The sequence below is a fragment of the Sinocyclocheilus rhinocerous genome, unplaced genomic scaffold, assembly GCF_001515625.1.
Source record: "Sinocyclocheilus rhinocerous isolate Xijiao unplaced genomic scaffold, SAMN03320098_v1.1 scaffold256, whole genome shotgun sequence".
NCBI classification, from domain to species: Eukaryota; Metazoa; Chordata; class Actinopteri; order Cypriniformes; family Cyprinidae; genus Sinocyclocheilus; species Sinocyclocheilus rhinocerous.
Window position 1 is genome coordinate 1,012,786 of NW_015632036.1, and position 24,416 is coordinate 1,037,201.

The 24,416-nt window shown below is 36.7% G+C and overlaps 1 protein-coding gene across 1 annotated transcript in view; it reads right to left on the bottom strand.

The window, feature by feature from the left end:
• Positions 1–260: 260 nt before the first annotated feature.
• Positions 261–24,416, bottom strand: part of LOC107742146 (receptor-type tyrosine-protein phosphatase N2-like) — a 68,583-nt gene continuing 44,427 nt past the window's right edge. The window contains exons 5-13 of the mRNA XM_016555045.1: positions 19,085–19,232; positions 17,924–17,997; positions 13,788–13,865; positions 10,220–10,339; positions 9,315–9,481; positions 6,896–6,949; positions 5,884–5,948; positions 3,840–3,913; positions 261–957 (exon numbers count right to left, since the gene is read on the bottom strand). Of these exons, the coding sequence (XP_016410531.1) occupies positions 886–957; positions 3,840–3,913; positions 5,884–5,948; positions 6,896–6,949; positions 9,315–9,481; positions 10,220–10,339; positions 13,788–13,865; positions 17,924–17,997; positions 19,085–19,232 (852 nt within the window). The 3' untranslated portion in view covers positions 261–885. The remainder of the gene's footprint in view (positions 958–3,839; positions 3,914–5,883; positions 5,949–6,895; positions 6,950–9,314; positions 9,482–10,219; positions 10,340–13,787; positions 13,866–17,923; positions 17,998–19,084; positions 19,233–24,416) is intronic.

A 24,416-nucleotide genomic window follows, 5' to 3' on the forward strand; every position in this document is an offset into this window, starting at 1 on the left:
TTTAACAATAATAAATTTGTATTATTTGTACATTAGTCTGTATAAGTTATTCAAGGATGAGCAAAACTTAAAACTGTCCTTTTTTCTGTTCTTGTTCAACTCACCAGAACAGATTTTAGAGAACTGAGCGACAATTCACGTGAGGATAACTGTTGGTACAATCTCTGTCATTCAGTCTTTCTTCCTCCATTATACACAAAATGATTCATGAATGCAATTATCACTCAAGCTTCAGCATTTTGAGATTTATTATGTTACTTTTATATCGCACACACAAAAATAATATGTACAATTACATTTTGGCAGACCATTTTTAATCACATGGTTCATTCTGTATGTATAATTAATTTATCTATATGTAATACAATCTGTTTATTAGTTGATCTAGAAACAATATATCACAACAATGAAAGTTGATGCTAAGGAGATCACAACTGCAGAACTCTAATATACTGTAGTATTTCTCATTGTCGCATTAGTATTGCTCATCCATAACTTTAAGTGTAGTCACATGAAGTCACTGTATGAGAACATAACTGCAGTGAACTAATACAGTGTAATACAACACCGCTAAGATCACATCTGCTTCACACAAACACATATACTTCAGATATTTCATATGCACAACTAGTGTGTATGTAAACACCAATCCGAGCAGCAAAGACAATCTATGACTGCATGCCTAGTTGGCTAGTTGAATATCGTTCTAAACAATTATTTCAATGCTATAGAATTTTACACACACTTAGTACAAAGAAATGTCTTGCGCAATACAATGCGTCTGAGTTTGGATAGAGCTTAAAATTGTGTCAATTTTCATAAGTATCCAGGTTACACAGAAAAGAGAGGAAGAAGACAGGTTGGAAGTGTTTGTGAAAGTTTCCTTCACTGAGGCAGAGCTTTCAGGATGGCGTTCACCTCTTCTGCTACAGCAGTCAATGCAAACTCAAACTGTTCCTGAAGACAGAAGAAGAGAAAGTGGAAGAAACTCAGCCAAGTACTTGAAAAACACCAACATTTTACACTAAGCACAAAGGCATATGTGATATATCTTGCGGAATAAAGGAAAAATGGACCTAAAGAGAATCATAAAAAAAGCAGTCAGAAGAAGACGTAATAAGTTGCTGGAAAGTACATACAAAATGTGTGTGTACTCCTTGTGTAGATGTGTGTATTTAAAGCTGCAGAGAATGTGTGACTCAATGTGCTCTGTTCAAACTATGACTCAAACTCTGTCTCTTCCCTGAGGGGCACCCTGTGAAGATCGATCATTGTCTGAAGAGCGACCCTCAAAACTAACGTTTGAAACCAAAGCCTCCCACTGCAGGCCATGGAATAAACCAAGCTAAAGTGGGCGTTGAGTCAGATGCAAAGCTTCACAAAACAAGAAACGGATAAAAATCCCTCTTGAATTAACTTAACATGCACTTTTCTGTATTTTGAACAAAACATAAATTAGTCTCTCAAATAATGTAGTATGTAGTAAGTGAAGGTAAAGGTTTTGATGTCAGTACAAAAACGAAACAGCTTGAATAAATATACTATTTTATCATTTTACTTTGTAGCGGTAATAGCTTGTGCTGGAGACATAGACCACCTAATGCATACAAATGACCATAAATGCATGAGAAGGTCTCGATCATTTTCACAATTATCATTCACTGTCATATGCAAGGCGATTTGGAAGAAAAAAGGCGACTGTGGAGTAAAAGTGTAAATGTGACCATTTTGCCACTAGATGGTGTCACATTAATGCCTCAATGTTCTCCAGACATGATGAAGTATGGCTGTGGATATTTATCTGACCAGTCAAGCTGTTTATGAGCTTCTCTTCCAAGGTAAACAAAAGCCGGAGAGCTCATGGAGCTGCTAATGCACAAAACATTCCTATTCTGGGCCAGGAATGGAGAGGGTAGAATGGATTTTAGGAGGCAAACCAATTTAACACACGAGTACCTGCTTTGAGAGTGTTCTAAACGTGCAGGGCGAGGGGACATCCTTTGGACATATGTTGCTTTTTGGAGCAACACAGAGCTGAAATACTAACTGAGCAGGCCAGAACAGTAAAATCACAAATACTGTACTGTACAATCCAGAAACTGGCAGAACTAACAAACAACAGAGCTTGAGAGCAACCTGTTAGGTTAAGGTAAATACTTAAAGGGGTCATATGATGCGATTCAAGTTTTCCTTTCTCTTTGGAGTGTTACAAGCTGTTCATGAATAGATAAGATCCCTAAAGTTGCAAAGATTAAAGTCTCAAACCCAAAGAGATATTCTTTATAAAAGTTAAGACGAACCTTAAACCGCATAAAAGTAAATTTCATTACACTAAATACACAAAATAATGTTCTTTTTAGCAACATCATATGACCCCTTTAAATATATAAATTTTTTCTAATGAAAAGTTTCATGGTTAATTTAAAAGTGATTAAAAAGGATTTCTCATTCATTTAAATGACATGATTATAATTATATTAGTAACACTAATAATATTTTGCTCATAAATAAGTGGAAACAAAACAGAAAGATCCAAACATCCTTATTGGTGAGTCAGGCATTACATCACAGAGTTAGAAAGCTACAGTCACAGGCTAACTACAATGTGACTAGGAACTGATAAGGAAGACGAGGACTTGCTCAGGAAATAATAGCAGTCATTTTTTCCATCATGACTTTTTAAAAACATCTTTTTCATTCTGACAGTTGTTGGTACATTTTGTAAACTTGCAGTTACTTTAGAAACCATTAAATTTACTGTTGGCTGAGGAAACGACTCAAATATTAGGAATTTGTTGCACACCATGATAAATGAACAAAAAAATGAATAGCTGATTATTCTGTAAAATAGGTTGATTGCTCCAACAAAATGTATTCACTAACCTGAATATATGAAAAATGTATAAAAATAACCTAACACAGAGGAAGCTAATATTCTACTGTTATTTACTACTTTTATAATACCTCTTATATATTCACTATTTTCATTATTCTCTGAATAGATTGGCATCTTTTCAACATAATCCATGGAGGCTCAATATCTCAGTTTACAGTGGCTAACCAGGTAGTCAGGTCTTTATCTTTTATAAACAGCAGCTAATGTAATTCAGTGTGGCTCTGAGGAGGGGACTGTCATTTGCTCATCTTGTTATCTCCAAACAGTAGAATGCTAAATATATGTTTCTTTAGCATAGTTTATTAAAAAAATAGATCTTGTATCAGACTCTCTAGGCCCTTCTGGCTGATGTTCAAAACATTGTTGCTTGCGGCATCAACACGACATATTGGTCATGGAGGAAGTGATCAATTACAAGTTAATTTTCTGAGCCTGGCTTTTGGTACTTTATTGACTATGTGGTTTTAGATTACAAATCGATGTTAATTGTAGCAGTGTGGTTAGGGTCGTATTGTACAGGACGTCTCGGGACGATGTGTGCAGGTGGAATTGCACTTATACTCAGTCGCTTAAAGGGCAGCTGACTGAACTTTCCCTTCTGATGATGAACTTATCACTGTATTAAACTGAATAATAATATTGCCATTAATATGGAATTATTGTTAAAATGCTAAAAATGCACCAAATACAAGGATTAATCTGCCTTGAACAGACATATCCATGAGAGAACATTTCAAAGCAATAACAGCAGTGCTACAGAAAAAAGCCTGCATTTAGATTTTAAGATTAGATTTAGTTTTCTCACAGAAGCAATCTTTAATTTCTAAATTTAAAACAATTAGTGTTTTTAAAGATTTGTTTAATCTTTAACAGAGACCCTAAATACCTGCCCATCATCTCAGACTTCCACACCGTTCAAGCAGAGTTTTACATGGTGTCTTACCTTGGTCTGTACCATGCCTGATCTCTGGTCCCTCAGGTGCTCCAGGGTAGCAGCAATATCAATCTCCTTAGCACCTGCAACAGAGCCACATAACATGAGTTCAAAGTACTCCATAGCCATAGATCATCTTGCACTCTCTCTTTAGCGCCTGCTTTTTCTGTGGAATTACATTCCCTTTACAATGTTGGACAAAGCTTATAGACTGTGTCTCTACCTTGTTTTTAGCTAGCCTTGTTTTAGTTAATAACTTCATGGCTTATTCTAGAAGAAAATAAGTCACTTTAAAAAAATAAATAAATACAATAATAGCAGTGATAAAAATCTAATCTATAAAAACAGTAATTGTACATGCCTAAAAAAGCACAGAAAATGTGAGGTGCTTTGAGTTTTTTCTACCCAATCTGACAATCTGAATCTGATTTTCTTGGTGTAACAACCTAGTCAGATTGATTCAGTTATATTACAAAATATTTTTTTACTTGAATAAAGCCATTCATTTAGATTTTGCAGGTCACCTGTTTTTACAGTCTTTTATACTTAGTTTATATTCGGCAGATTTAGCCAAGACCTGTAGATAATTTTAATTCTACCATGAATAATCACCTAAAATAAGAGATTCTGAGACAGTGGTTAATACCAGTAGAGCTCATGAAAACACAGATACTGAACCTGCACACAGTTTACATAAGGCTGCACTCATAGAGCTGTTGTTTTTGTCAATACAAATTTACATCTGCACTACTTTCTGAACCAAAACTGTAAAGTGAATATTAAATTTTTCACATGGCAGTAAGAATGAAAAGGCTGATTAGGAGAAATCCCCCTTTCACCTTTAGCTTGAATTACTTTTTCTACAGGTCCATTGTTATTTCTCCACATAAATGAGCGGAGAGCAGTCGAGGTCTAACAAGGCCTTATTTCTCATTCATTCATTCATTCTTCAAAAAGAAAAGAAAGACTACCCCCCTCCCTTCTGCACAGATTGATAGAGAGAGAGAGCGAGAGAGTTTGAGGGCAAAGGAAAGAAAAAAGCGGGAATCCTTATAGATGCTTTCTGAAAGGGAGCGAGTGCAGCTGGGGTTCCAGCCTCAAAAGTGCTCCAACACTTTCATGTCTTAAGAAGTGCAAGATTCCGAAGTTTAGGGGGAAAGACAGAGAGCGAGCAAAGGAGGGGGCATCTAACAAGAAAAGGCTTTGGAATTAAAACAGCATTCTTCACTAATTTACAATTCATTCCTAGAGATGAAGAAAACCGAAAGAAAAATACGACGGGGTGTTTGAGAAAAAAGGGAGCGAGAGAGAGAGGAGGAAGACATGAAGAACAGGAGATTGAAAAGGGGAATGGAAGAGGGAGATTTCTGTTGTTTAGGACTTTCTGGGGCTTTGATCACACAAGTGAGCACTGAAAAGTGGGCAACCTGGGAGCCCCTCCTCCTTCCCAGAGGGCAGACAAAAGGGAGATGGAGGGGGCCACCAAGGCTCCAGGCCCCTGACAGCATGGGAAAGAGGCACAAATGCGGAGACACTCTCCCTTGCATCTGGCCTTTGATTCCTCATTATGGAAAACGCTACGGACCATGGTCGGGTCAGGAGTAGGGATGGACTGGTGACCAGAATAGAGAAGGATGGGGGGAGGCAAATGCATGGGTGACCACACCAGATGGGGTCAGGAAGTATGGAGAAATGATTGGACAGGTTATGAAGGCACCTTCTGTCTCCATGGCTGGATTCACATGACTTGTTAAACTCTATGTAGCACTGAATGTTTAATATTTGCATGTGAAAAAGTCGACTGTAGAAGCCAAGCTAAAACCCTCACAGTTGCAAACACAAGGAGACATGCGGTATGACACGAGCCGCAAAAATCACATACACGCTTTCTCTGTCCTTCACGTTTTCATGCACTTTTATTCACATTAGCCTTTTGAGAACCTTGGCCATTCATTAAATACCTCAATCATCCCCTAATGCACGACGAGACCTTCCTTGTGCGAAACGTTGTGTGTTATGACAGCACCTCCTCATCTGTGCCGTGTGCTCTTACCTTTGGCCATTTTATTTAGAACCATGTCAATCAGGATGTAAGTTCCACTCCTTCCAGCGCCATCGCTGCAAATGAAGACAGAAACTCGTTATCACTTCTGAGAAAAGACCAGACCTGTCTGAATGAACATTCAAGTGTGCCTGCTGAAACAAAAACAAAGCGTTCGTTTCTCAGTTGTGTTTCAGCTGCATTGTTTGCTGTTGCATCATCCTTCAGCATTCACAATAATTCTGTCAAAGACGTCTGCTGTCTGGTTCTCCTGTTCTTTGCAGAACTAAACTGTATTTGCAAAAAAAATGAAATAACACAACACAGCTCTTTTAAGAGCAAAAACAAAGCGTCTGAACACAGTGGGAATTTGAAGTGACTTGCAAAAGCATTTTAAACTTGTTTTACCTTCTGCGCAATCTACTAAATTGCGAGAACCAGCCAAACTCAGACGCAGTTGGATGGTAAACTGCATTCTGATTTGAAATCAAGGTTACTTTTCAAGACATGCAGCTGAATATTATGAGTGTATTACTGAATAAATGTGTGTGTATGCCACTTTCTGAGGTTGCTCAGGATTAAGCACACACACACACACAAAACACATTCAAGTGGGAGGTTTGGGAAATGAGAACTCTTTAGGGAAACTCTTCCCACTCCCCTGATATCATTCTGAATTATTCAAATATGCATGACAGCTGTGAAGCATGTCTTCCCCACAATGCACAACATGTTGGTCATTAACCCCTGGTGTTAAAGATCATTTGGCCACTATTTTAGTATATACAGACTCTCACATTCCTCAGATTCACACTGAGCGTAAAGGCCATCCATCAGCCATGTAGATATTCACTGAATACTCCATTTATTTTACCAGTGGATCTTTTCTACCAGAATCTGAGAGATAATTAAGATCACTGATAATTTAGACACACACACACATTAGTATTAGTATAGTGTCATAGTATTTTAGACTGATGCAACTAGCTTATAAATGCATTTTTTATATTATTGTTGTACTTGCCTGCAATGAACAATTATTGGACAAGATCTGCCCCGGTAGCACTTGTTAACCTTTCTGTAATGACAGAAAAAAAGAGGTCATTAATATTGGAAGTGCAAATAAGTAGATCACGAACTTATTCAATTGCCATTTTAGAAACTCTTATAAATATGAGCACATATAAACATATGACATTGCTTAATATCAAACACGTTACTGTCAAACCAGAGGACTTTCTAACGTGTCTATCAAAATCATAATAAACCAAAAGGTCAATGTCAAACAAATAAAACAAATGGAGAGGTTGTTAAATCCACCACATTGTGACAAGTCATTAAGTAAATGATGTGTGGTTAGGTGTCATCCAAAACACATTAACCTTGCACAATTATAATGCCTTCAAAACCATAAGGTCTTGCAAAAATTTAAGGCACATAGGTGCTGTTGCCATGGAAACCTACTGTGTTAACTCATATTGTTTCGCTTACAACAAAAACTATTAAAGAAAAAAAAATCTCATTACTCACATATCATCTACAGACTTTTAATTCTGTGGAAAAATTACCATGAGACGGATGCCTAAAGTTTTATTTTTCTTTTAGCAACACAAATGTGAAACATTCCTTGATTGTAATATTCATTTTTTTAAAAAGCATGAGGGAAATAAATGGTTTTAATAAAAAATTCATTTTGGACCTTGAAATAAATATAAAATAAAGTCTGATGTTTCCTCCACAAGAAATGTGTAATAAAAGCGCTTTAAATATTTGCTTCTTTGCAACTATCAGTTTTCTTTAAGATGGGGCAGATCTGAAAGAGTGCAGAGGGGACCATCATGCTTTGGGGCAGCAGCGTGTGTTTTTGGGTAAACAGAGGGGCAGAGAAAAAGGGTGGGTGAGTGCGAGAAACAGGGACATCTGGTGAGTTTGAGATACAGGTGGGGAGGCAAGGAAAAATCAAGGGCCTGGAAGAGGAGATACAGTTTCCAATGATCACTTTTGTGACTATGCAACTGGGCTCATATAACTAGCTGCAACATCACAAAAATGACACTGGCAACCGCTAATTAGCTGGCCAATGAAAAAACAAGCGAGGTGAGTGAGCAGCGTTTGACAGATTCTGTGTGAGTCATGGAAGTGTATGAGACAAGACTGTGTCACAGGCCTTTAGGGAGATATTCAGAATGGCAACAGAAACCAGAGCAAGTCAGAGAGAAGCACCAGGGTTAAAACCATCTCACCAAAGCCTCAATGCTCAAGGTGTCATTGAAACTTTGGGAGATTTTTTTTTCTACAGTGAAAAGAATATTCAGAACACTTTGGGTCTCAGAATGGGAGTGATAAGTCAGAATCAAGGATAATATGTCAATCATCAGCGAGACTGCTGATAGCAGATCAGACCCACCCTATTCATTTATCAGGGCACATTTATCACCCTATTATTTATCAGGGCACAAGATCCAGCATCAGCATTCAAGATCTAAATGCTTTGTGCATGATCCAACAGTCTCCCCATGATTCCAACAACAGAATCAGCACTCAAAATCTGACGCTTTAGAAATGTCAGCACATACATTTTAATCTCATATGACAGGTAACTCTTAATTCACCTTCACATACAAAAAATAAGACAATTGCCCAAAGAATACACTGTGTATAGTAGCTATAAGGAGAACCATTTGAAACCGAAAGCATACTGCTCTCCTCTATCTGTAAAATGGTTACATAAATGATGGATATACCATAATTCATGAATGTAAGCAAATCAGAGTGAGCGGCACAGAGCTCTGAGTCAACAACAGGAAATTCTCCAAAAGATTACACATAAAGCTCTAAAAGTACAAAGCAGACAGTCTGAAATGTAACATGCCAACATAATTTCCCTACATTCTGTGGTGAAGTAGTGGGATTAATAAACTAAATGTAACAGCACAGCAGAACATCTGCTAAAATTGGTTAACTCTGCTTGAGCATGAACAAAGAAACTGGAAGACCAAAATGGATCATCCTATTGCAGGTATATATCCGCCTGTGCCAGGGTTGTTAAATTTCTTTAAGGTTTTACCCCAGAGGCCTATTGCATTTCTTCAGAACGCTCACAGCAGCTGAAAAATGAGGTAGGCATATACTGCCGTTGGCTTTCCTTTCACTACTGTTTTACTGCTGAACATTTCACATTCAATTGGAGTGTTTAATTTAATAGAGATTATTGTGTAGGGACTACCATGCACACATATAAGGATCTGGAATACAAAAAAGTCTTTGAACTAAAGGGCTAGATTTTATTTCTTCAAAAACATACTCTCTGTTCTTTCTAAACCTACAGGCTGAAGGTAAATGAACAAAAACTTGTTAGGAAAATACAGTAAGTACATTGGCCAAAACCTTGATTAAGACGAAAACTGCATAGGTAAGCATTCATACAGCAGCTGGACACATACCTGCGGAAGTCCAGCAAGGTTCTAGCTGACTCTGGAACATTCTGGTCCATCCAGGACAAGAAGTGGAACTGAGTGACTGTGCGGGTCTCATTAGTCTGGACGTTCTTCAGGTAGAAACTGCGCACCAGGAAATCATCACACCAGATATGCTCAGAGACCAGATTTACCTTCAAGAACATAAGGAGAGTGTGATTTTACACTATCACTGGAACATCCAGTAATATAATAGGCATGAAGTTGTCAAGGTTCAAAATCGAATTTAAGATTTTTTAGATTCAGCATGTATAGTGCTAACAAACACAGACAAAGCTTGTAGGAAAGACTGTTATTTTGGCACAACTAATAGGGTAATTATGGAACCTTTTCACATTTCCAGGGCTCTCAGAAGTAGAAGTTGTCATAGTTGGTAAACTTCTCTAATGGTAAATGGAAACTACAACAAATATGTTTTTGAGATCCCATTTACTCCATCAGCAAAAGGAAAAATCCACGATAGCATTTCTAAGAATTTCCAAACGAGAGAGAGAAAAAAACCCCCATTGAGATTAATTACGGTAGTTAGAAGAGAGAGAGATGTCAAATTTGCTGTCAATCCCTGTCACTCACTCACTTTTATTAGAAACTCACACTGCAGCGTTTGATAGTTTTCTGAATTTTAATGCCAAGGTAATATAAAACAAACTATATGAATATGTGTTATATGAACGTACATATATCTACATATATATATATTATTATTATTATTATATATATTTTTTAAGATAATATATAAAAAACATTGCTAAATTTAAGGTTAATAAATGTGGAAACGCATCATCACAGTCTGTGAAAAGGGTCAATTGTCTTTATATTTAGTTAAGGTATATTAAAAATCTGAAATAATACCGTGTCCACAGGAGCTTTACCTCATATATGTGGTAGAGGTCTGAGCCTTCATCAGGCCAATACTGTTGACACTGTTTGATCCCGTTTTCAGCAAGAGGTGTCATCATGACAATAACCACACAGCCACTCTCCCAAACCATCTACACAATAGAGCAGAAAATGCTAAATCAATGTTACAATATAGACAGGGGAGGGCAGCCAAAAATAAATTCTCAAGACAAAAACTTCCCTCCTTTATGGAAAGACTGGATTCAGAGAGTTAAGCTTTTCAGTAGAGCTCACTTTAAACATAATCGGTTAATAACTCAACCCCACTCGTCACTGTAATCGGGTTTAGTTTAGTCTTCCAGCCCACCTCTTTATCTCTCGATCTCCCCTTCTCCTTCCTTGTATACGGAACCTCCTCAGCCTTGCTCCATTTCCCCTAATCACACTTTTACTGTGTCCTTCAATCATGGAAAGGCCCACTGCGGCCATTAGGAAAATAAGGGAAAACACTGACTTTTATGGTAGCAATAAAATACAATGATCCTGCTCATAAAATAATCAAAATCATGTGCCACACGTCCCCACAGAGTCATTAACAGAGAAATGTAGAGACATTACACCATGGTAAAAGTGGTTCAAAAAGCAATATAAAGTTATCATTATGAATATGTTATCATTTTTAATCTCACAAAACACTGGAGATGAAATTGCTGAAAAATAAAAGGTCTTAAATTCATGATTATATGATAAGAGAATGGTGGCGATACAAAGTAGCTTTCATTGACTTTAGTATTTAATCCTTTTTTTTAGCTTACATTATTAGCTACAGGAATAAAGACAGAAATGTGTTTAGATGCTTTTCACTGTATACATTAAAAGTCAAATGATGTTATTCAGCATTATAAAAAAAAAACATTTCTTGTGTAGTTTAAAATTTACAATACATATACAAAGATCACAACACTTGATTCTTTAATACAGGAGTGGGAACTGAAGGTCATTGGAGGAGCTTGCACTAATGTTCCAGACCAGGTGGTCAAATATTGTTGAGTTTGAGCTTTGCAGTGCAATATGGAGAAAAGGTCAAACAAAACCAACAAACATGCTTCTGAAAACTCTGCAGAGAACAGGAATGAGTGCTCTGTGCTTGGTCAGAATTCTGAATAAAAATTGCACAAAGCGACAATTGAATATTCTGTGAATAAAACTTGAAAGATGTAGAAGTTCCTTCCCCATCTGAGGAAAACTTTTCAAAACATTATGCAAAGATATAAAAACAAAAACGATCTTTTCTGACGTGGACAAATCTCCAATTCTGACATTCATATTAAAACATCACGTTGTAACGTGGACCTAAAGCGAATCATCACTTGTCTTTAGGAGTTCAGTGGAAATAAATGTTTCCAGAGAAGTACATCTAAAAAGACCTAAAACACCAATATGTCATATTCAGTTTTGTTAAACTACATTTTTATAATAATCTCTTTAATCATTAGTTTCAGTTTGGATGTAGACCAGCAAATTTTTAATGAATGACTTCAGAACTGTGAACAACATGAATGCTTATCACTAATTAACACTGTTTCTATTTTTTTTTTTGTGAATGACAAATTAGAGAAAGTCTTACAACCTCAAGCCATGCCTAATGAAGGAAAAGGTTTGCACTTAACATATAAGTACATATGCATGTATATACGTGCCCTTTATTAAGGAGAAAACTTATAGGTATGAATCATCTTTTCATTAATGAGAAGAAACAGAGACAATGACATCACTACGTTAATTGACAGGAATTAATGTACTCAGATTTAATTTAAATGGAACTTTTAATGGCCTTTTTTGGATTCAGAACTGGTCTGACTGTCTATAATTCATCTGCATGGAATTAAATCAATTTAGATAATTAATTTTCTGCCAGTAATTGACAAAATTACATATTCAAACAACCAATAACATCAATTAGTGTACACCCACATCTGTTAGTAAACACAGCTTTGTGATTATAGAGGGTCAAGTGACAGCGACACATTACTACAGTCAATTTATTAAAATGTAGATTATGGTTTGTCTGTAACACCATCTACTTATCAAACCTTCAAAAAAAAAAAACAACAACAACAAAACAAGCACAAAAGCACAAACATGAAACAAAGAGAAAACACGTTGAAAGCTGCTGCTATCTGCTGGTTGGAAAATATTAATTGAGTTAAAAACATCCTACACATGCCAGCAAAAAGCATTTAGGTGTTTCTTAAAATCAACGGAGCAATTAACACTGATTCTAATATGCAAACAAACAAATTAAAGCACTAAAATCTATTTGTTATAATCAAAACTATTATAGTGAGAGACTTTCTCATTCAAAGCAGAAAAAGCTCGGACGTATTACAGAAAGATCCTAACTTTAAAATCTTATCTTATCTGTTTGGTAACCATGGTAATTTCAGTTAGGACCACATTTAGGACAAAAGCTATTACAGAACAACGTTTCCTAAGTGTGTTTTCTTATCTTAACTACAGATAGGAAGTGGGTATTACAGAAACCTCCTAACTTGACAAAAAATCCTAAAAACTGTCTTAACTTTAGGACAACCCCACAGCTGTCCTAACTTCAAAATGATCTGAAATCGAACGGAAAAAACGCTTACAATTGCGCTGTCCAATAATGGTATTACATTTATTAATAATTGAAAATGAAGAACGGAGATGTTTAATGGTAGAAAGACTCTTGGAGGACCCTGAAGATGTGTTACATTTTGATGACAAAACACTTATAAGTAATTACAGACATGATATTACAGTTAGCACAGGAACTGCAACCAGCATTACAGAGACTAACAAAGCGTCACGGAGCATTAACGGTTATAGTTCAAAGACTGATGCCTTACGGTTTTTTGCAAAAGGCGATTTTCAAAGTGAAGTAGCTTCTATTATTTTGTTTACCTCATCAGCAGTGTTGGTTGCTTGGTAACAGACCTGAGAGTGGATTGTCGAGCTTGATTTCCTAACTAGAAATAAGATACGATTTTGTAAGATAGGATAAGAATCCCAAATCAAGTTAAGATTTGCTTCTGTAATACGAATTTCTGAAAAATCCTAATTTAACATATCACATCTTAAGTTAAGACCTAAGATAAGAAACTTTCTGTAATACGCCCCCAGATCCTCACTTGTATTTTCAGCACTGACACTGTGCAGTGAGGAATCCCAAACCTTATGGGACCTTTGGCTCTCCTAATTAAGGTAATATGGTGATGTTCGTGAAGCAGCTTTCTGAGTGCAGATGGAAAGTGTCCTTTTTGCCCTTAACATTACCAAAATAGGCCCAGTTTTGCCTTATTTGAGAGTTCATATGGTGCACAGATGCTTTCACAATATATTTCAAGTTCTCAATTTGCTTTTACAGATAGATACTGAAACCAATATGAACGCAAAAGCAATTCTTGCTAATGGGTTTGCCTAAGTCTAAAATGGTAAAAAGGATCTATCTACTCAGAATGGTGGTTTTGAATCATGAATCATTACTAAACCTAACATTTTCATTCTTGCACTTGTGTTTTATCCATATGGATTAGACGTGGACAACACTGAGTATCTTACCTGCCAGAAGTCTGCCACTGTGGAGGGAAGAGGACCTTGAGCGCTGATATAGGCTGGGTTTCGGGGGTCATGGTCCATCTTAAAAGTGAAAAGACAGAGTAAATATTTCATGAATATTCATGAAACAAACATTTTCAATTAATACTGAAAATGAAACACTTAGCAGTCTGTTGATATAATATATCTACTCTACAGAAGATCAAAAACAATATAGCTGCATGTTGGAAAGGATGCAAGTTTCTATGGTGCTCTCCTCTGACATGAAGCCTCTATGTAAACTGCACTGTTTCATTTATCGTATTTATTTGCTTTCTGAGCATTTCTTCGGTCCGCTCCGATCTTTGGGGAAAGGGTAAACAAACTTGCTGCCAAGAGAAACAGAATGTCCACGATTTCTGTATGGAGTTAAAAAGCTTGAGAGAGAAAAAAAGGAAAAGCAAATCAAATAAGGAGAAGGCACAGAGGTCTGTCACTAATGAGAGCAGAGTTGTCTCTCTCACGACCACTCCCCTCTCCCGACCCCTCTCTCCTGTCTGTCTCATTTTTATCTACTCCACATCCACTCTCTCTTCCATTTCTATATCGTTCTAACATCTCCAGTCACCCTTCATCCTCTCTCCCCTGTATGTCCTCTCTGAGCATGTGCATTCTTTAATACCTCTGATTAAAGCCGGCTCTGGGAGTAAAGCAAGGCATCTCTCTAATCAAACGCATTTATTGATGAGAAGCTCAGTGGCTGGAGGAGGGTGTCTGCGTGTAATTGTGTGTCTGTCTGAGTGAAAGCTGTCCTGATGGAAAAAAGCTAATGATGGAAATAAAAAAAAAACCTTGATATGGATATGGACTATGACATTCCTAATGCACCAGCCACGATTAAATAATAACAGGCAAGAGCTTCACCAGCACTTCAGCTAATCAGCAGCAAAACCATAACAAGCAACAGTAGATTTTAAACCGCAGCAAAGGGACAATCTACCTCTTTTAACTTATTTAATCTAATAGGTTTGCAAACTGTCAAACTATGTCAGTGTTTCTCAACCTTTTTTCCATCAGTAAGACTCAAGTATCTCTTCACTGACACAAACCAGAATGTGTTCACTGTTAAAAGTGGTATCTTTAATTGTTACCATAAGGAGCTGTCTCTACCTGATCTAACCCTTAAATGTAGTTTTGTATAACCCCATGTATTTACATTGATTCGTTTTTGACTTGCATAAAACCAACTAATTTAGATTTTACCAAATGAAGAACATTCTTAGATTTAACATTTTGTTCTGTTCATACTAATACTTCATATTACCTTAATATTATTTTTTAAATAATATCATACTGAATTTAATTTAGCATTATTACAAATTTAATTTAACATTATAACATTAACATAAAAAAAATGATACTTTTTATTGTTTTGTCAGTTTTGATGTATACTGTCTTTGCTTCATGTTTACTTTTGTTTTTCGTTATTTTTTCTCTGTTTATCTTTATATATTGTATGCACAGTCTTTGGAGCAAATCAGATTTACATTTCATTGCAGGTTGTATTCTGTATGTAACTGTGTATTTGCCAAATAAAAATCTAATCTTGAATCTACTGTGGATGGAAAACAAGACCAAGAAGTCACACATATATTTTTGGGTACACGTAAACTCGATTGGCAATTACTGATTTATGCAGTACAGGAGAATGGTCAGAATGGGGCATGCTATTGATCAATTCTTATTTATTAATCCGTGTCTACAAGCTGTGATGACCACAATTCAGAATTTAGCTCTTATTATCTGTGTCTGATGTATGGCATCTGGTCTTTCGCTCTGACCATTAGTCCACAAAGAACATCAACACATTATTCTTCAGGACTAAAAGAAAAAAAGAAGCAAAAAAATAAAATAACAAATAAATCACTGATTACAACATCCTGTCCGCACTCACATTAGAGGAAAGATATTATGGTCTGGATGCATTACCAGAGAACATCCTCCTGACCTGAAATGAAATGCCTCCTTACAAAAAGAAGTGAAAGCTGTCATCAGATTGGAATGTGCTCATTTTGAGCTGTAACAAAAGCGTGTTTGCTGTAAGGGGGTAAGGTATGCAGTCTTGTTAGGGTGTCAGACCTGGGCTTATTAAATGAAGGAAGGAGAGAGTGGACGAGACTGTAACACAAGCTCCAAACACTTCTAGAATTTCTGCTGCTCTTTCATGTGTATGTGTATGTGTGTGTCCTTGAAGCTTCAAACTAAGGTCATTTAAAAAGTATAGTCCTTCTGATAAATGTGGCCATTTTTCACATTCAAAAAGTTCTGATTTGATGAATATTTCACCACATCGATAAAATGCTACAGCTGTCTGTGTGAGTGTGTGCCTGATAGTGTGCATGTCTGTCTTTGTGAGTGCGTTTGGGAGCACATATGACTTTAAAGCACAAAAGCCGATCACAAAGCCTTTCAAAACTTTTGCTAAAGTAATTGCATGGTTCAGTACTTCTGCACTAATTTCTCAATAGCTTCACAAAAAGATCAAACACCACTGAATGAGAGAGACAGATTCAAACCCCATGGTTACAGTGAATGACACGCACACCCATTAGCATGGCAGAAAATGGATATAATTGCTTTGCGCAACCTTAATTGTTGGCAAGAGCAATTTAAGCGTAGAACAATTATATATACACAAGCTGGCTAATGCCAGCAGTCTATATGAACCTGTTTTTTGACTACCCGCTCTCTATAAAGGGTGTTATTATAGTCGATTTGTCATTTCACACTCAGAGAGATGATCATACTCTTAAAGTCTAATTACTTTAAGAGATCAGAGACTTTTAGCAGTTTATCTGTAAATTCAGCATCCTCTGATGCTCAGTAAGGGAAAAAAATCAAAGAAAGAAGAAGATTAGGGCAAAGTATGATTTGTTCACATGATACATTACTTGATATGTGAAATATTATTTATAGTGAAACAAAATTATTAGGAGTCAAGATTGATGGAACAAAACAAAGAATGTAATATTGTTCACCTGGTTTAATTTAGTCAGTATTACTGAAAGGAATGAAGCGTTTCTAAATATCATCCAAAAAGCTTTATCTGCACTACTCATACCTTTTTTGTGTTTGTATGACTGAAAGATAGAGAAATAGAGATCCAGAACATAACTCCAGATCCAGAGCATAACCCCAAACAGTCACCAAATCCAAAAGAAAGGGTGTTGGTGTGAGGAGGTTGTGAAAAATATCACAAATTATTTACTTTGAGGCCTTTTTCTTTCTTGCAGCTAATGAGAAAGAAGCTACAAACATTGACAGATATAATTATCACAGTTTTTGAAACGCACATTGCCAAATCCCTGCTGCGCTTTAATTACCGCACCTCCATGCATTTGTCTCTGCACCAGCAGATCAGTGCACCCAACCCCGACTTCAGCGCGAAACGCTCGAGGAAGGAGGGCTGACTCTCTTGTGCCTTTTGTTTCATCTTTTGACGAGTTGGAGTCAAAAATAACAGCATGTAAAAATCAGTTTGACTTTCTCAGTGTGATATTGCTGCACAGGTATTATACTGATTAACATAATGTGTATGCACTGATTAAGGGGCCAAAACAAAAATGATTGTGTCTGTGATAGAGATGAAATCACAGCGTTTGTTTTTAAAGCATTCATGTGCTCTGTGTCTTATGCTACGCACACAAAAAGCTTACATTGATAGACAAGCCTTCCTTTTGGCTCATAATGTTTGCCATGTTTATTTTTGTTCTAGAAATGAATGACTGACTATTTGAACCTACTTTCATGAGGTTTTTTTTCTTTGTGTTTTCTCAGTCTCTCAGTGTCTGTGCTTCTACATATACATAAAAGAGCATATTTAACAGTCTGAGAAAGGTCAGTGTTGATCCACAGAGTAAAGAAGGGAAGCAGAAAGGGGGAACATGTTTATGAGTAAATAAATAAAATAAAATATAATAGCAAGCCTCCAATTTCAAAGGAGAGGTTAAAATAGACCTGGCATAGTCCAAACAATTGGCACAAACAGACATAAACACTGTATTTCAAAAAGAGTAATGTGAACAACCTGTGAGAGGTGTTTTCACTCCCATTAATGGACATGATGCGTAAATATGTAAATAACGAGTGTGGCTACTTACAATGGGACTGGCGTTGATGTAATCAGATCTGGATTGGTTATTCTCCGGCTTCAGGATGACCCTGGAGTGATCATCTACAGTATTCAGAGACAGACAGACCGATGATGACGTAACTACTAGAGCATCAACAATTCAATAATACACTTCTCTTAAACATGTGATCACTCCTTTAGTAGAGAATGCACGTTTTTATAAAAATGAAAAGGATACAAAGTTCTGATCAGTGTATGATTAGAAGAGGCCCCTGACTTTTTAATTAATCAAAACAGAACATATTAGCCTGTGACAGGCTGTGCTGCCGTCCTACGGCATAGAAACAAATATAAATTCACTCGAGGCAGATACAATTTGCGAAGCACTCACACACAAGGACGCCGTGTGGGCGGTTGCGCTGGACATTCTGTTCCTCCTGACCCACCGCACATGCTGCTGGCTCAGCCTGGTAACTACAGAGAGCCTCCCACTCCTTATCCAAACGATCTTTATTCTGCAGGTGATCCTCCATATACGACTGCACATGGGAGAAAGACACAGAGACAAAAGTTGCTTGAAAGGTCTTAATGATGTTATAGCGAATAAAATATTTCCTGTAACATGCATAACTCAATGAAAAAAAACATGCATTCCAGCCCAGACAACATATAAAAGAATGACGCACATATATAGCAGAGGATTTCAGTTCAATGCAGGGTTACATTTGTTGTTTATACAACGTATACAAGAGCATGAACCATATTTCTTGTGCTTATGCATTTCATGTGCCATTTGCCTTTCCGTGTAAACGTTTTTGAATTAAGTCTCTGTCCCTCCCCTAAATCCGGTGAGTAAAAAAGCTCCATAGCAAGTTTCCATTCGTATGCTATAATCCAGCTTTACCTCCAAGGCCAACCTATCGCTTTCTGTGCTTTCTTTCTATCCAACAATACAATCACTCACCTATCCACCTTCAGACAGAAAAGAGCCCAAACCCGCTCAGCACGGGAATCGTAGACAGTAATCCTAAACACGCACCACAAAGGAGGAGAGAGAGAGAGAGAGAGAGAGAGAGAGAGAGAGAGAGAGAGAGAGAGAGAGAGAGAGAGAGAGGCAGAGATACGGCATAGTGCATAAGAAAACAAATATAAATTCACTCGAGGCAGATACAATTTGCGAAGCACTCACACACAAGGACGCCGTGTGGGCGGTTGCGCTGGACATTCTGTTCCTCCTGACCCACCGCACATGCTGCTGGCTCAGCCTGGTAACTACAGAGAGCCTCCCACTCCTTATCCAAACGATCCTTATTCTGCAGGTGATCCTCCATATACGACTGCACATGGGAGAAAGACACAGAGTCAAAAGTTGCTTGAAAGGTCCTAATGATGATATGGCAAATAAAATATTTCCTGTAATATGCATAACTCAAAGATGGAAAGCATTCCAGCCCAGACAACATAAAAAAGAGTGACGCACATATAAAGCAGAGGATTTCAGTTCAACTCAGGGTTACATTTGTTGTTTATACAATGCAAACAAGAGCATGAACCATATTTCTTGTGCTTATGCATTTCATGTGCCATTTGCCTTCCTGTGTAAACGCTTTTGAATTAAGTCTCTGTCCCTACCCAAAATCCGGTGAGTATAAAAGCTCCATAGCAAGTTTCCATTCGTCTGCTATAATCCAGCTTTACCTCCAAGGCCAACCTATCGCTTTCTGTGCTTTCTTTCTTCCCAACAATACAATCACTCACCTATCCACCTTCAGACAGACAAGAGCTCAAACCCGCTCAGCACAGGAATCGTAGACAGTAATCCTAAACATGCACCACAAAGGAGAAGAGAGAGAGAGAGAGGTAGAGAAAGGGGGGTTGCAGGGAGGGGGCTTGTCCTGACAATCACACATGCAATTAAGACTCCTGAAAGGCCTGGGCACGCCAGTGCCTCTTCAGCCTGCTTCAATCACTCCTTTTCACTGCTTGCACAAATGCTGATAAGATTGTCTACGCTTAAGCTGCCTTCCCAAGAAGCCCAAATTGAATTCAACTGAGACAAAGGGGAGTGGAGGGAGAGACAGAGACAGAGACAGAGACAGAGAGAGAAAGAGAGAGAGAGAGAGAGAGAGAGAGAGAGAGAGAGAGAGACAGAGCGCTGAGAGGACTGTGTTGCTGGCCAGAGTGTAAGAGCGTAAGTGTTGTTTGGCGGTTGGTGTCTTGTTTTTTGGCTGCTTATTTCTGGCCTCCCATTGTTAACCCACAAGAAGGGGTTTACCTTGTGCATGTGGGCATGTGAATGTGTGTTTATGAGTTTATTGTGTGAAAACAAATTACACACTCATAACCTAATGTCAAGAATCCTCTTGGCAAATCCGTAATCTCAGAGGGCTTTGACACACAATGTTCCTGCATGCCAAAAGTGCCCTTTTAAAACATTTTAAATATATAATTTATAGTACATCAATGTCTTCATGTACACCAATATCACTGCTATATATACATTTTCTTATATGTATTTTTTCTTATTTGACTAGCATTTTGCACTCCTCTGAACAGTGGGCATGTGTGCGTGAGACCTTGTTTTAAGAGATGATGAACCGTGTGACAAGTCGCTTAATTAAAGACATTATGGTTCATATGGAATTAATGATTTGGTGAAGGAGAAAAGACTTGATTAAATGCCACTGTAATAAGATTAACTTAAAGAGGAGAAAAAATGGGGCCAATGGCCAAGAAAATCTAGGTGTCAGAAGGCTTTCATTTTAGTTTAAAGACACAAATACCATTGCTATCATTTTAGAGCACAGCTATTACTCAAATTTTCCATAACAGCTACAGTATTAGGTTTGGGGTCGGTAAGATTAAAAAAAAAATATATTACAATTTTAAATAACTGTTTTATATTCAAACATATTTTAAAATATAATTTATTCCTGTATTGGTGAAGCTGAATTTTTAGCAGTCATTACTCCAGCCATCAGTGTCACATGATCCATCATAAATCACTCTAATATGCTGATTTGGTGCTCAAGAAACATTTCTTATTATCGATGTTAAAATCATTGTGCTGCTTAATATTTTTGTGGAAACCAGGATAGGATTCTTTGATGAATAGAAAGATCACATTTCTTATTTGAAATAAAAATGTTTTGTAACATTATAAAAGTGTTTTTCACTTTTTTTTCACGCTTAAAATGTTCTCATCCTTCAAGTTACATATCACAAGAGAATCAAATTACCCAGCAATCAGTTTACTTCTCCAGTTCTGCATCTGCCTGAATGCCATGAATGGACAAACGGCCACTGTAAGTGGCCACATATGGCTGTTATGAGGACAATTTGCTCTTCTTGAACATACATCTGACCTTCTGGACAGAAGTTTTTCATTATTTTCTCCTTTAGTTTTTCTTGTTTTTATGTTACAGATGGTTGATGGAGCATCTGCCTATGTGTGTGTGTGTTTCTGAGACCATATGTAACAGTAACTCTCTCTATTTGCCTTCTCTAATACCTCCTCTATTAGCAAGATGATGCGTGATTTAATAAGAGACAGAGGGATTTGGCAACTAGCCAACCATTTAATCACTGAGGTACTTCTCCCTGACAGACAGCAGACCCTTTTCTCTCCATTCACACTGAAAAAAAAATCACCCCACCTCTTCTTTAAGCAATGTCAAATAAGCACTAAATACTACAGGGTATTGACGGCTTTCAAATGCACACATACATGTAATACTGAACATGTCAAGGACTTGTTGCTCTACACAAAAAAAAAAAAAAAAGCCAAACCCTGTCTCTCTCCCGCATTATCTTTCACCATGTCCATGCTGCACGTGGAATAATAAACACAGAGTGCAGTGGAGCAACAGCAGTGAACTGTGGCGCTGTCCAAGGTTCTGAATTAGTTCTTCATGATCCCGCAGTAGCTATATATAATAAAAAGGTCAGATATCTCGGCTAAATCTCACAGTGTGTCCGAAATCGCATTCTGTCTGAGTAGGAACTACTCAGACTTACTACGCAACCAGTAAAAAAGTATGTTCTATATAGTACGAACCAAATTCTGGTGATGCTGACCTACAGTGTCAGTAGTGTCACTGCCAATCACAAATCCTCTCCTGTGGCCTCATGGGATAATAAAGTGTCCATCGAATGCACCCTTTAGAATCTCGCCATAAGTAGTAGGTCATCTGGGTACCTTTCGTCTACTGCTTTTCGAATACTTTGTATTTGAACTAGGGCTGTAGCTATCGATTATTTTAGTAATCGAGTATTCTACAGATTATTCCATCGATTAATCGAGTAATCGGATAAGTAACTTTTCTTTATTAAAGAGCAATACTAAATATGCAAGAGATAATAAGATAGATCTCTTAAAAGAAACAACTAATTTGTTTTCTTTTTTAAGACGAATTTACATTTTTATTGCTGAAATTGCATACATTAATAACCGTGAAAACTAAACCCATTTAATGTATTTAATTGCCAAATTGCATTCAAAATGCAAATACAAATATATCAATAAAAAATAAAATAAATAAAAATACAAAAATCTATTTCACATTACTTTAAAAAATGTAAACAGTACAAACTAAAACTAAGGCATAAATCAAAATAATAGTAATAAAAAGTGTCTAAAACGTAAGTCTCATAATATTACCTTCTTGTTTATTGAACTGTTGAATAAAATCACATTTGTAATCATGCTGATTTTAGAGGTGAAAACTGGCACTCTTCGTGTGATATTGACACTTTCTTTCTGTGGTATTTTTATGCACAATCGCGTTTAGTCTTTCACAAAACATAGCTAATGTAGGGACATTATAACTAGCCACCATATTGATTTACGGTCTTAAATATGTCCAGCGCTGTTTTTTTAAAGTCTGGTCCCTGTTTTTATACAGTCTATGGTCTATGGTCTGGTCCAGCGTTTATCGGGTTGTGCGTCAGTAATAATGGTCCGTGGGGAAACACGGTGTTCCGTGTGTAGTTACAGTAAATGGACGATTTTTTGTATTCGAGTTACTCGAGGTATTCGAGGAATCGTTTCAGCCCTAATTTGGACATACTACTCTTTTGACGTACTAATTTTTTGCATACAATTAAACCTATGATACGTCATAATATCTGATTTAAGCCTCACATTTTATGCACAAAAAGACATGCATATCTGACCCATTTAAATGTACAGAAACAACATCTGTAATATTGTATTTAAATAATTAGCTGTATTTTCATGAGATTTCATGAGAAATCAAATGCATAGTAGGCTATATATTAAACCAAAGAAAAAAGCTGTAGGATTGTCAATCAAAATATGACAGCAAAACTGGGGGCCATTATAAATCTGGGCAGCTCCATATGAGACTGGGCTATGGAGAATGCATTCTCTAGCTTTGCTCTTATCCTTGAGGAGGGATGAAAACATATGCCTGATAGCAGCCTGACATACTGAAGGATTACGCTATCAGAATAGTTATTATATCACAACCCATCTTTGATTGCACCCATTGAGAGATGGATAGTGTACAAGCAGTAACCTCTGATAGTACATTGCACTAGCTGGTATTGCAGTCATTGCTTAGAGATGTGTGTAGCGTCTGGACCAATCAAACACACAATTTTTCATTAGATTAACAAATCGTCACAGACCCCTAATAATGATTATAACTAGTTATGATTAATTATTCATATTTCCCCGTGAGCTGATTCGCTACATGTGATTTTGAAGTTTTCTGTAGCACATCGACCAATTTTGATTTTTTTTTTGGCCGATGTTGAGAGCAGTGTGGCCGATGGTCGATATAAAGCCAATATAGGATATCACACTATTTAATTTAAAGATTTAAAACATGCTGCAATTAAACTTATATTTATTTCACATAATATTTACTAAATTAAGAAAACATTTTTAAAAATAACATGGATTTTTTTTTTGATTATAAACTTAACTGAAATGTTTAACCTGATTTAAAATTTAAACAGCAACTTCTTGATTCTGAAATACTATTATAGTATTTTTACAAATAAAAAAATATTTAAATGACTAAAAAGGAAGTAAACTCCAAATAGTAAACATTTATTAGATCCTCAAAGACTTGTTTAAATGACATAAATGCATATTTATTGAATGCTGATGATATACAAGTATAATAGCGTTCGGCAGGACTAATAATAGTCCTTTTTTTACCACATTTTTACTATTTTTTTATTGTTTACTATTTTGTTTAACATTACTGTCTAATAATTTATTAAATTGGACAGTTAAATATATACAGCAAATTAACGAAGACAAAGAATGGGAGCTTCTGTGCATCTAAATAAAACTCTGGGTGCTGTCAAAATAAAAGACACGCTGCTGATCGGCCGATGGTGATAAACTGGTAAATATCAACTACTACATGTAATAACTATTGCACCGTTCAGAGTGCAATGCGCATTTATGCATCATAACATTGACATGGTTTCGGTATTGGACATGGTTTCATTAGCTGCTGAAAAAAAACCTTAAACAATCTCAG